The sequence below is a fragment of the Canis lupus genome, chromosome 26 (assembly GCF_003254725.2).
Source record: "Canis lupus dingo isolate Sandy chromosome 26, ASM325472v2, whole genome shotgun sequence".
Taxonomy (NCBI): domain Eukaryota; kingdom Metazoa; phylum Chordata; class Mammalia; order Carnivora; family Canidae; genus Canis; species Canis lupus.
In genome coordinates, this window is record NC_064268.1 from 36,416,917 (window position 1) to 36,430,432 (window position 13,516).

General features: G+C 41.1%; 1 protein-coding gene across 1 annotated transcript in view; it reads right to left on the reverse strand.

Annotated features, from left to right (window-relative positions):
- The window catches only part of LOC112656250 (neutral ceramidase), an 88,488-nt gene that overhangs the window by 33,358 nt on the left and 41,614 nt on the right, over nucleotides 1-13,516 (reverse strand). The window contains exons 9-13 of the mRNA XM_035706146.2: nucleotides 11,273-11,393; nucleotides 8,845-8,970; nucleotides 5,362-5,448; nucleotides 3,584-3,688; nucleotides 3,361-3,442 (exon numbers count right to left, since the gene is read on the reverse strand). Coding sequence (XP_035562039.1) covers nucleotides 3,361-3,442; nucleotides 3,584-3,688; nucleotides 5,362-5,448; nucleotides 8,845-8,970; nucleotides 11,273-11,393 — 521 coding nt within the window. The remainder of the gene's footprint in view (nucleotides 1-3,360; nucleotides 3,443-3,583; nucleotides 3,689-5,361; nucleotides 5,449-8,844; nucleotides 8,971-11,272; nucleotides 11,394-13,516) is intronic.

A 13,516-nucleotide genomic window follows, 5' to 3' on the forward strand; every position in this document is an offset into this window, starting at 1 on the left:
GCACCTGGGTGGCTCATTGGGGTAAGAGTGTGATTCTTGGTTTTGGCTCAGGTTGTGATCTCAGGGTCATGAGATTGAGCCCTGTGTTGGGCTCCATGCTCAGCATGGAGTCTGTTTGAGATTCTTTCGCTCCCTCTTCCTCTCCTCTTCCCCCATGCTTGTGTTCTCTCTCTCTCGCTCTCTCTCTCTCAAATAAATAAAGACATCTTTTTCAAAAAAGAAAAGAAAGGGGATCCCTGGGTGGCGCAGCGGTTTAGCTCCTGCCTTTTGCCCCGGGGTGCGATCCTGGAGACCCGGGATCGAATCCCACGTCAGGCTCCCTGCATGGAGCCTACTTCTCCCTCTGCCTGTGTCTCTGCCAATCTCTCTCTCTCTCTCTTTCTCTCTCTCTTTCTCTGTGACTATCATGAATAAATAAATAAAATCTTTAAAAAAAAAAAAAAAGAAAGAAGAAAAATAGCAAATAAACAACCTAACTTTATACCCCAAGGAACTAGAAAAAGAAAAACAAACCCAAAGTTAACAGAAGGAAGGAAAGAACAAAAGTCAGGCAGAAATAAATAAAACAGAGACCAGAAAAACAATAGAAAAGATTAATAAAATGAAATGCTGTTTTTTTAAAAAAGGATAAATAAAATTGACAAACCTTTAGTTAGACTAAAGAAAGAAGAGAGAAGACTCAAAGAAAATGAGAAATGAAAGGCAAGACATTACAACTGCTAGCACAGAAATGCAAAGAATCGTAAGAGACTACCATGAGCAATTTTACAGCACAAAATTGGAAAACCTAGAAGAAACATACAAACTAAATCACAAAGGAAAGGAAAATTTGATGAGACTGATGAGTAAGGAGATTGAACCAATAATCAAAGTCTCCTCACAAAGAAAGGCCCACGATCTGATGGTTTTACTGGCGAATTCAACCAAACATTAAAGGAAGAGTTAATGTCAATCCTTCTCAAACTTCCCCCAAAAATTGAATAAGAGGGATGATTCCACAACTCATTTTGCAAGGCCAGGGTTACCCTGATACCAAAGCCAGATAAGGGCCCTACAAACAAAGAAATTTTTTCTTAAACAAAGAAAATTTTAGGATGATATAACCTGATGAATATGGAAGCAAAAATCTCAAGCAAAAATACCAGCAAACTGAATTGAACAGCAGATTAAAAGGATCATACACCACAATCAGGTGAGAGTTATTCCTGGGTGGTTCAAACTATGCAAATAAATAAATATGACTCACCCCATTAATAGAGTGAAAGATAAAAATCGTATGATCAACTCTGTAGATGCAGAAAAAGCATTGACAAAATTGAAAATCCTTTCATGATAACTCGGCATACTGGGTATAGGAGGAATGTACATCAGATAAGGTCATAGATAGTATATGACTAACCTTCCACTTAGAACCTATAAACCAACATTCTCCTTTCAGCTGTTAATGCTGAGATCCACATTTAGTTTTACCAGCTTGTGCTTGCTTTGGCAGCACATATACTAAAGTTTTATCAGCTTTTCCCTGTTTTTAGTTTTGCTTTGGATTTTTGGCTCATGAATATTATTTCTGTTCATCAATAAGAAATATAAGAGTAGGTGTTAATAAATTCCAGTTTTATAAGGTCAAGAATCTAAAATTTTAAAACGGACTGGTTAAAAATGCTTCGTATTTGAAAAAGTTACACTCAGACATCTCAAATTCTTCATTGGTGCTTCCTCCCCTTCTCCTTTTAGTATAAGGTTTTTGTAGGGTAAAGAGGGGCCTTGTTTCAGACCCTTTCCACCTTATTGGTAAGATTCTATTCCCTACTGAGGAACACAGCAGGCTGGGCCTGTGTGGGCATGTTCACAGAGATTGGGGGGCCTTCCCAGAGAGTAACATCTCCCCAGCCGTGTTCTAGGGAGAGGCCTCTGCCCATTTCTCTGGCAGAAAACATAACAGTTTCTATAAAAAGAGAAGAGATTCCCCATTCAGTAGGAACGCTGGTGGGTGGTGGAGTCTTCCTGTCTAACTAGTCGTTCTTCAACCCCCAATTTAAGAAAAGTCACAGCGAGAGCAATTAGGCAAGAAAAAAAAAAGCATTGAAATTGGAAAGGAGCAGTAAAATTATCAGATGGAGGAAGACAAACTGCAGGTTCTCACTTAATATGTGGAACCTATAAAAGCCAAAATCATAGAAATGAGAGTAAAATGATGGTTGTCGGGGTGACGGTTTAGGGAAGACGGGATTTGCACCCTGCTCAAAGGGTTTAGCCATAGAAAGTAATGAAGTACTGATAAATAGTACGACGCAGACGAACCCTGAGAACATGATGTGAAGTGAAAGAAGCCAACATAAAATGCCACATATTTTATGATTCCATCCATAGAAAACATCCAGGATAGGAAAATAGAGACAGAAAGATCAGGGGTTGCTTAGGTCTGGAGGAGATGAGGCCTAGGGATTGTAATAAAATAGAGAGCAGGGCTTCTTTTCGAGGTGATGGAAATGCTCTAGAACGGACTGTGGCGATGGTTGCATTCATCTGTGAATGCACTAAAAACCACTGAATTATACATTTTAAATGGGTACATCATATGGTATGTGAATTATTTCTCAATAAAGCTGTTAAAAATTACTGTTCTGGGAAATCAGACCTCACTGAACGAAGTATTACCAAGAAGGATGAGCCAAATGTCTCAAATTGCAACTGCGTTCATTAATTTGTCAATCAGTGTTTCCAAATACACATATATTTTTTTTAAAAAAAAGCAAGAATGAAAGAAGCCAAAACGTTTCCTACAAGTGAGTCTTGTCCATTTTTCTACTTTCTCTATTTTGCAGCCGCGTTGTTATTACAGTGATGATAGGGATAAAAGGATGCACAACCTACAGTAACCAGTTATAAATTTGTGGAAATGCACACAGAAACAGGACCTGGGAGCTCATGTTGGGGTTCCTGAAGCCTTCTGTCCTGAGGCCTCTGGGCTTCAGTAAAGGCACCAGAGAAAGAGGCATTCATTAGCAGAGAGCACAGCAAACTCACACTGTTAAAGGTACAATGACAATCCCGCTCTGTCCTCCTCTCACCTCTACCCTAACCCCAGGCCCGTTAAAGAGCATCCATCCATAGACCTACATGCAAAGAGAAGCTGTGTCCAAAAAAAAAAAAAAGAGAAGTTGTGTCCTACTCTATTTGAATAAATGGAAGCTAAGTTCCAGAAGACACGTACCCTCGGGAAATCTGGCTATCATGTTTGCACCTCAAAAGCCTGTGCACCCCTAGGATCTAAAGATAATAGTAAAAAATAATAAACGTGCAGCTACAGTTAAACCTTCCAGAACCTGCAACCACAAATGTCATCAGAGTGCACCTCACCCTGCGTAAAATTGAAGCTCCCAAATCCGTCAATCGTGCCGGCCGCAAAACTGTAGCCCAGGGCTGGTTTACACGTTTTTACCTAAAGGGAAAATTTTAAAAACAGCACGAAAATAAGAAGTAAACCAAAACAAGAAACAGAAGCTAAACCTTAAGTAAGTAATGAGATCAGCCCGGAGCTTTAGCCCTGGTGGCATGATCCACGCGGCTCGGTGACACTTACCGAGTGCGTGGAGTTGAGCCAGACGGTGACATCCGTCATATTCACCCACTGGTGAGCCGCAGCAAGTGGTCCGGTTAACTCCTGGGAGGCAGAGGCATACAGTTCCTGGAAAACCCACACGGGCTCACATTAGAAGCGCAGGTCTGAAGTGAACAGCACTGAGCGTGCCCAATACCTGCCCCTTTGGAAAAGCACCCATTGGCCGAGTTTTGTTTTGCGGCCTGTGCACAAATGGTCACTACCCACGTAGTGGGTACAACTGCCAACCCCAGTCGCATCCCAGACACCTGGAGGTCCTGAGCCACTGACCTGTGTCCATTGCCCCCCAAACAGCAAATTCTATGATACAGACTACGACACAACAGGCCCCACTTGAGAGACAGTTGAGGAAACTTAAGATTGGGACGAGGTAGGCCAAACAACTGTCATGCCAGAACAAGAGGGTGACCTCATGGACTCTCGTTTGGAAGCTGTGAGTCCTCCGGCAGGGCTGGCACCAAAGGGCGGCTGGAAGACGTGCCACTCTCCCACCCACCATCCACCCTTGGAGATTCTTTTTTGTTGTTGTTCCTGTAGGGTGAAGTGATGTTTTTCTCATCTCCTGGAAAATATGAGTCAGTGTGATGGGAAACGTGGGCTTATATTGATCTGTGCCACACGTGGTAGGCCCGCCCTGCCTGACACCGATTGTCACCTCCATCCCCGATTGCACAGCCACGTGGGGGCTCTTGCAATGAGCTGTCAGTAACACCAGCTACCTCCTGGGTAAAGAGCAAAGTTGGGCCTTCCTGAGAAGGGAATCCAGAGTAGGGGACAAATCCCTACAATTCCCGGGCCCAGGACAGTAACAAAACTTCTGACAGCAAATGGCGTCACGGGTGCACCTCCTCACTAGAATCTGTTAATTCAGAACCATCCACTGATAATACCACACTCATTAAAAGGAATTGCAGCAATTGGGCTGACTGATGGCTAATGTTTTTAAAGGTCTTTTCATTCTTCCCTGGTTGCTCCTGATGCACTTCAGAACCCTTGGAGCAAAATACGGACAGTCACGCGTGCACACATGCGACAGGCAGGAGCAAGCCAGGCAGACGAAGAGACTGAACTAAGGGAGAGAGGGCAGCCTGACATCATCCTGTGTCTTTTCCATCAGAAATCTGTCCCCAGAGGAATGGACACAAAACACGGGGGCAAATGGAAGATAATATTTCAGCAGAGGGACGCATGTAGAGAACTTGGAGCAACCTCATGGAAGAGCAGATCTGCTCCACATCCAAACGTGACTTAAGAAGAAAGAAGAAAATATGAGATGGACGGTTGGGGCACATACTGAATTAGACTAGGAACTAGGTTGCATCCACACTGCAGGCCTGGGGGACTGTATCGCTCGGGTTCACCTCGTCACCGGGGCCAGGCCACTGGTCGGCCCGGGCCTAAAGAGCTTGGGTCCCTCTGGTGTGACGCAGTGGTAGATCCTTACACCCCGCCTATTGCCCCACGGTCTGAAGCAAGCACTCAGGCTGAAACAACGTTTTCTTGCTCCTCGGTTTACACAAATACCTCCTAGGAGGAGGCAGGTGGGCAGCGGGAGGGGTGCCTGTGTGCTCACGGAAGCAGCCCTCCTAGCGGAGCCGCCAGGCAACCATCTTCCAGGCACCTCATGCTGCGCGGCCTTTGGCTGCCTCCCACCACTGCTGGCTGTGCAACGAGCGCTGTCAGTGGATTTTAAAGAATAACGTTAAAGGAGGTTGAAAGAAGCTGGGCCCGCGGCTGACCTTCGCTCTCTCATAGATGATCCGTCCTATAATCTGCGTGCTGTTGAACATATCCAGTCCGGGTCCTGTAGCCATGCACATGCTGGACTGCAACACAGGGAGACATGACCCACTGTTGGTGAATTAAGCAATTGTTTCCAGGAAGGAAAAATTACAAGGGGGTCAAAGCCAACACATCTTTTTAAGCCACATTCTAGAGTGTTTTGTCAGATAATCCCTCTTTTCTAGATAAGGATACTGAGGCTCGGGTGGGTTGAACGATGTGTTGGACACTGTACAGGCAGCTAATAATCTGTGCTGAGAACTAAAGCCAAGTCTCCCCATCGGCTGCACATCTTCCCACCTGTCTGTTCTTGCCCATGGCTCATGATTGCCTTAAATTGAAACTCAGTTAAAATTACATTATAACAACTGGATGACCCTCTGGGAAAAATCAGTAAATAAATCTGGCTCTATACTGTCACTTATTATACCAGAAAAGTTTCAAATTGACCAGATACTTAAATATCATTGAAAATTTAAAAGTATTACAAGAAAATACGGATGGCTGCATTCTTAATACCCTTTTGTCCACCCATATTGAGCTGGGTTTTCTCTTATTTGCAGTAAAAAAGCATCCTGTGTATCAAAATGATCACCGTTGTACACTTTAAAGTTATACAATGTTATACATCAATTAATCTCAGTAGAGCTGGGAGGAATAAAGCAACAAAAGAAAACCAAAACCAAAAACCTAATGGATACACAATGGAATACAAATGAGATAGGTAGTTTGCAAAAAAGAAGTGTAAATGCCCATTCAACATTAAAATATATTCAATCTCATGAATAATTAAATATAAATTTAAACTACAAAGAGCAGACTCTTTGCATGTTATGTTGGCAAAGACTGAAAGGTTAATGAACCAGATGTCAGTGAGGGTTTGAGGAAATTGTCACTCATGCTCTATGGGTGGGGATGGGACTGGTGTGCCCCCCATGGTAGCTGTGCTTCCTCTTTGACAACAAATTCACTTTTAAGAATTTGTCCTAGGGGCACCTGGGTGGCTCAGTCGACTAAATGTCTGGCTCTTGGTTCCAGCTCAGGTCATGACCTCAGGGGTGTGAGATCGAGCCCCATGTCAGGCTCCATGTTTAGCAGAGGGTCTGCTTGAGATTCCCCCCACGCCCCTTCCCAAAAAAATCTAAAAAAAAAAAAAAAAAAAAAGAATTTGTCCTAAGGTAATACTCATACACACGTGAAAATACGTGACCAGAGCATGTTTATATGACAAAAGGAAGAGAGGAGGGATGGAAAGAAAGCACTCATTAGCAGGGGATTGGTGAACTAATTTATGGTACTTAAAATTGAAAATGAAGGCATTTGTTTAAATGAGGTTTTCAGGTATATTTACTGGAAACAAGAAAGCAGGTTCTGGAACAGCATTCTAGTATGACCTCATTTATGTACAACTGTACATGCATAATAGGTGTCTGGACACAGAAAAAGTTGTCTGGGAGGATGTTCGTTCAATTTTTAACAGGTTAATTGTGGAGTTAGGGGCTGCTTATTTACCTGTTTTGTTTTCTGAACTTTTCAATAGTGTTTGAGGTTTTAACAAGCACATATCTCTTTTTTTTTAATCCAAGATAGTTTCTAAAGTTAAAAAAAAATATGTTTAAAGAAGCCACCTTAAAGCAAATGACATGGCACCATTTGCCTGTTTCCCTCTTTCGTCTTAAGTGTATCACGCTTTTGTTCAGGAAGCCTTCTCTTCTGTAACAGTCAATGATTCCATTCCATTCCCAGTTCCAGGTGAGTCTGAGGTGATTGTGGCCACTGCCTAGGCCTTGGTCAGAAATCCCAGTTTAAGTCAACCAACACCTACCATTTCCCCAGCAACTGTTTTGGCCCAGGAATGGGGATGTACCTCAATTGACCCAATTGAACCAAAAAAAATCTTTTATTCTGTGGTTAGAAGAGAGGTTTTCTCTCTCCTACCTTACAAGGGAGGGCAAAAGGATATAGCTTCTTCAGTACTGACTGCCATCTTGCAAACATGAGGGAAGCCAATCTAACAGATGGAGCAAAGTAGAGTGAAACAGAATTCTGTTGTGGGAGAGGGTGTGATTTTGTTATAATTTTTTATGATTACAAGTATGCTCATTGTGGAAAAAATACAAAAGTGTATAAGTAGAAAAAAAACAATAAATAAAATAAACAGAATATAACCCCCTATAGTAATGCCAGAGAACAGGGTTAATAATTCAGTGTGTTTCTCTTTGTCTTTTTACTGTGACACATTTATTTTTAAAACTGTAGTCATAATGAATATGCAATATTAAATCCCAATTTTCTTAATCAACGTTGTGTACTACAAGCGTTTTCCCACATTAAGTATTCCAATACAGCACACTGAGTCGATGCATAATATTCTACTGCAAATAGGTATCATAACTTATTTAAGCATTTCATTGCTAAATTTTGGAATTTAACAAGTAATCTTTAAATCTAATGTACATTAATTAATAATGTATGAAAATTTTGCCAATGAAGGGTAATGAAGAAAGGCTTTCTATGTGAAAATGGTAATAAAAAAATAGAAAAGTATAAATGTTAAAGTCATACTACTCATTGGGTGGAGTTGACTGGCATAGAAGAAATACCCTAGAAATGATGTTTAAATGAAAGCAGTATGTTCTATAAACACAAAGAATAAGAGTCCAGAAACTAGCATCTGCTGCTCGTGTCAAAGCTGGGAAAGACCTAAATGCATATGGCAGGGAAGCAGTTAAATAAATGATGGCACAGCCATTCTTGTTGTCTTTAAAACCTACCACACAGACCTATATACATTCATACAAAGATTTTTAAGAACTAAAAATGGAAACTGGAAAACTTTAATCCCAGACCAAAAAAAAAAAAAAAAAAAAAAAAAAAAACAACGATAAGTTAAAAAATTTTGTTCATGAATGCTTAGACAGGTAGGTAAGAAGAGCTGTGACAGTAGTAATTCCTGGGAAGGGACTCACTTTTTCCATATCCTGTGAGTTCTTATAGCAAGATTTTTTGTTTGTTTGTGATTTTAAAGAAAAGAAGAAAAAAAATGTTGACCTTGTATTTTTAAAAAATCCCATAGGCAAAAAAAAAAAAAAATCCCATAGGCTTTACAATCACTGAAAAACATCTCAGGCAGGCAGTTTCTGGTACTAACTTGTGACATCAGAAATGCCAAGGCAAAATTTTTCAGACTGTCCAAGTTTGGGGAAGGGTATTTCATCTCTGACATTAACTAATTTTCTCACCCTTTGAAAAACTCTGTGGTCAATCCAATGGGAAACTAGAATTTTACCCAACTGAAATTTAGGGGATGCTTCTGAGAATAGCAAAAGCTAGCAGTCAGTAGGCCTGTGTACATGAGAAAAACATAATTATAAGTTAATGGTGAATATTTAAACATAAAATACACCTGAGATGCAAGAACAAAGATTTCATTTACCTACCCCACCAATGGGACAAGAGCTATTGGCATTATCACAAGACTCTCCTGTGTTGACGCAATGTGGGCCAAGAATATTGGGGGACACATCTCCCAGGTTTGATGAAGCAAAGGCTGCCACATATGGTCCCTGCCAAAAGAAACATCCAAGTGTCTTTTATTCTTTCTTATTTCCCATAATGACTTCCATTAAAAGTGCAAACATTCACTCCACTCTGGTGAACTATTCAAAATCATTTGCAGATAATAAAAGGAAGAGATCTAACATTCTGAGAAAATTTCTGGAAAAAAATTCACATTGCAGTCCACATACACATTATTACTGGTGATATTCCAATGATCAATAAAACAATTCTGAGTAGGAGAGTTTCAAGCCTGTGCCACAAATAGAAACATTTTGACAAGAAACACAGCCTACAGCAACAACAACAACAAACTATAAAATGCTGACTCATCGAGCTGTTCTGTGGGATTGTATCTGGAGCTCAGAGATTTTCTTTGAAAAATAAATATCCTACTGGCTTAAAAAGAATATAGTGAATCCAGATTTTCCTGTGGCAGAAGTGAACCTAAATATAACATCCACTATCCAGGTCTGCCTCCATGTAGCTTTTCTCTTATCCCTTCCACCTGACCTAACAACACGTAACCTTTCTGGGTCGTGCAAGACTTCAACCTCAACCCAGTTGATCTACTATTCTACCTTCAATGTCTTCAGTTTTCTTAGGGAGAAGGAGAGCAGGTATTGGAGATCATGTGTCTCTTTTCATACTAAAAGGATAACTTCTCTCCAAGTGCTTAGCACCCAGTGATCATTAAATGGGAACGTCCTATCTTTTCCCTAAAATGCTGGCTAAAATGAAAAAAAAAATAGTGTTTTTCAACAAGAGCTAAGAGATCAGACCAAATGTTCATGGGGCTATTGACTTTTGCATCATTATTTACCTTTAGACATTTTTCTAGTCCAGGGCCTGGGGCTCTTATCCTCTTACATTCTTCTGCATTAAGGCCTTGGACACTAGGATCAAACAGAGCTGGGTCCTCCCTCATCACTTAACTATCTGTAGTCGCTAATTTATACAAAACCGAGGAGCTTTCTCAAGTACGGGAACTGAGTTCCAACCCTCTGGCTCTAATTCCATCTCTCACCGTGTTTCAAAGTCAAAAAAAAAAAAAAAAAACAGATCTAGTGGATTAAGATTGTCTCTGACTTTGGCCTTAGTGAAGGGGAGTAAAACAAATGCCTTGAAAGGAAATTCGCCGTTAACAGGGAAATCTGGACCATTAAACAAGACTCATCATCTTGTCCTCATTCAGTTTCTTAACACAATTTGCAAGGTGCTTCATACTTTCATAGCTCTGACAACGAAAGTAAACATCAACAGAGTTTATCATATTTCCAAGCCGATCAAAAGCTATTACATTGCTGGGTCGTAGGGATTTACCCCAAAGATTCAGATGCAATGAAACGCCGGGACCCCTGCACCCCGATGTTTCTAGCAGCAATGTCCACATAGCCAAACTGTGGAAGGAGCCTCCGTGTCCATCGAAAGATGATGGATAAAGAAGATGTGGTTTATGTATACAATGGAATATTCCTCAGCCATTAGAAACGACAAATACCCACCATTTGCTTCGACGTGGATGGACCTGGAGGGTATTATGCTGAGTGAAATAAGTCAATCGGAGAAGGACAAACATTATATGGTCTCATTCATTTGGGGAATATAAATAATAGTGAAAGGGAATAGAGGGGAAGGGAGAAGAAATGTGTGGGAAATATCAGAAAGGGAGACAGAATATGAGAGACTCCTAACTCTGGGAAACGAACTAGGGGTGGTGGAAGGGGAGGAGGGCGGGGGTGGGGGTGACTGGGTGACGGGCACTGAGGGGGGCACTTGACGGGATGAGCACTGGGTGTTATTCTGTATGTTGGTAAGTTGAACACCAATAAAAAATAAATTTATTATTAAAAAAAGCTATTACATATTGCAGAACTCTCGAACTTGTCCCTCCTTATCCAACTAATTGTAAATTTACGAAGCTATCAATAGAAGTAGTACTTGACACAGTTAGTCATTCTCAATTTTTCTTTCCTTATCAGGGAGGATGGAGAATTCTTTTTATCCAAGCCTATTAATATGTGACATACATGATAACACTTTACGCTGAAGATTCAAATCAGCTATTCTGAACATTGCATGAATGATGATACTCAGTGAATTAAGAAGATACTCCTAAGGGTCCCGGGGTGGTTCAGTTGGTTAGGCACCTACCTTTGGCTCAGGTCATGATCCCAGCGTCCTGGGAGCGAGCCCCACATCTGCTTCTCCCTCTGTACCTCTCCTCACTCATGCTCATGCACTCTCTCTCTCTCTCAAATAAATAAATAAATTCTAAAAGATGATGCTTTCGATGACACAAATTCTCACCTCTCCAGGTAGATATCCTTTGTTTTTCTCTTGCTCAAAAAGGTAAGCTGCATAGCCCATGTTGTCACTGTTGACGAGGTGATTGCTGTTGTTCATGCTGACCGGGTGAACGGCAAACCAGCTGCAAAAGGACAAGAAGCCCTCGGTTAATGAAGAGAACCAGATGATGGGGCCAAAAACAGTGACAGGGAGCTTACTTTTTCTCCAGCAGGAAAAAAATTTCTTTTTTAGTGATAGGCTTTCCACATTTAGTTTCTTTCATTGTTGATGAGCTTAAATGACTAATTAACATACTCAAAAAGTCTAATCACTGACTAAAATTAAAAATACAAAACTCTATTTTTATAAATGTTTCATCGTCATCATCAATCATCATAAGCTTTTAATAAGAGTCAACACTGGTCGGTGACCAGACGAGACAATCTAGCTAAAGCATCCACACAAGCACAGGCTTGGTTTTTCCAAAGACAGACACACATAATAACATTAAAATCGATTCTAATTCAGTAGATACTTCTCGAGAATCTGCTGTGTGCTGAGCACTGAATAAACTGCAGTTGATGCTCAGAACCTTGCAGAAGACAAAGACGCAAACAAACAGCTTTAATATAATGTGGCAAATGTTATAAGGAAATAGGCATAAAGTGTTTGGGGCCCACAGATGACTAGCAATTAATTCTTATGGGCGTCCCAGGGAAAAGACACAACAGAGTGAGTGCACAGAGGTGTGAACGAGGCTGTTATGTATAATTTGATGTAGCCTCGTGCATAGTAATACCCTGTTTAGTGTAGAGCTACACAGTTTACAAAGGAACGTCTCATCTGTTACCTTACTTGAACTACACAACACCCCTGAGAGCCAGACAGTTATTCCCTCCAATCTGCAGAGTGTCTCAGAGAAGCAAAACGGAAGCCCGTTTGTCATCAAGGATGAAGACTCAAGTTCGGGGTCTCGCGACACCTTGTCCTGTGACCTTTGTAGGATCAAACCTCCATACAGGCGAGAAAGATGCTCACACAACAGTGGGCTATCAAGCAAATTCACTAGAATAAATGCTCAAGGAAAGCGAGATGCTAATTCATAAAGTTTCAGGCCAATTCAGGATTTGTAAAAAATAAATAAATAGGGCAGCCCGGGTGGTTCAGCGGTTTAGTGCTGCCTTCAGCCCAGGGCCTGATCCTGGAGACCTGGGATCGAGTCCCACGTCGGGCTCCCTGCACGGAGCCTGCTTCTCCCTCTGCCTGTGTCTCTGCCTCTCTTTCTCTCTTTCTGTGTCTCTCATGAATAAATAAATTAAAAAATAAATAAATAAATAAATAAATAAATAAATAAATAAATAAATAAATAAAATCTTTTGTGGATTGATTCCTGGCTGAAACCTTTTAAACCTTTCTGCTTACATTCCTAAGTCACTGAGCACATGAAGCTGAACATTTACTTAATGACTAGGGATGCATCTAAATTTCAAGGTTATCATTTAGGATTCAGTTCTCATTGCCCAACAGGTGTATATGTAGGTCAGAGATCGCCAGCACAACGCCCGTTGGGGCTGGGTAGGCCGCATAGGTGAGTTAGGCTGGTTGGTGGAATGGGGACTGGCATGGATTCTGGACACTCGGAGGCACGCGCACAGCCTCTACTACACTGGTTATGAGAGTATAAGCCGGTGCGGCCAGATATTCCATAAATCTATGTTTTCTGTGAAATATTTATCAATTTAAAAACTCCCAAAGAAGTAAATGACATGGGGGGGGTGAACAAAATGGGCAAAGGGGAGGGAAAGATACAGGATTCCAGATATGAAATGAATCTGTCATGGGAAGCGAGCCAATGATATTGTGATAGTGTTGTGTGGTGACAGCCAGCAGCCACGCTTCTGGTGAGCACAGCACAACACACAGAAATGTTGCATCACCTCATTGTACACCTGTGACACCGTGTGCCAACTATGTGTGCTGTTGTGTGTCAACTCAAATTTTAAAAATCTAAATTAAAAAAAAGGGGGGGAGAAGTAAATAGCATGGAACAAAAGGACGGGAATTGTTACCAATTAAAAGCCTTAAAAGCACATAGCCAACAAATGTGGTTTGTGGACTGTTCGGATTCTAATTCAAATAAATAACTGTAAAAAGACTTTATGGGTACAAACAGGGAAAACTGAATATCGCCTGGGTTTTTAGATCATAGTAAGAAATTATTTTTAATTTTGTTGCTTATGATCACGGATTGCAGTTATACTCTTC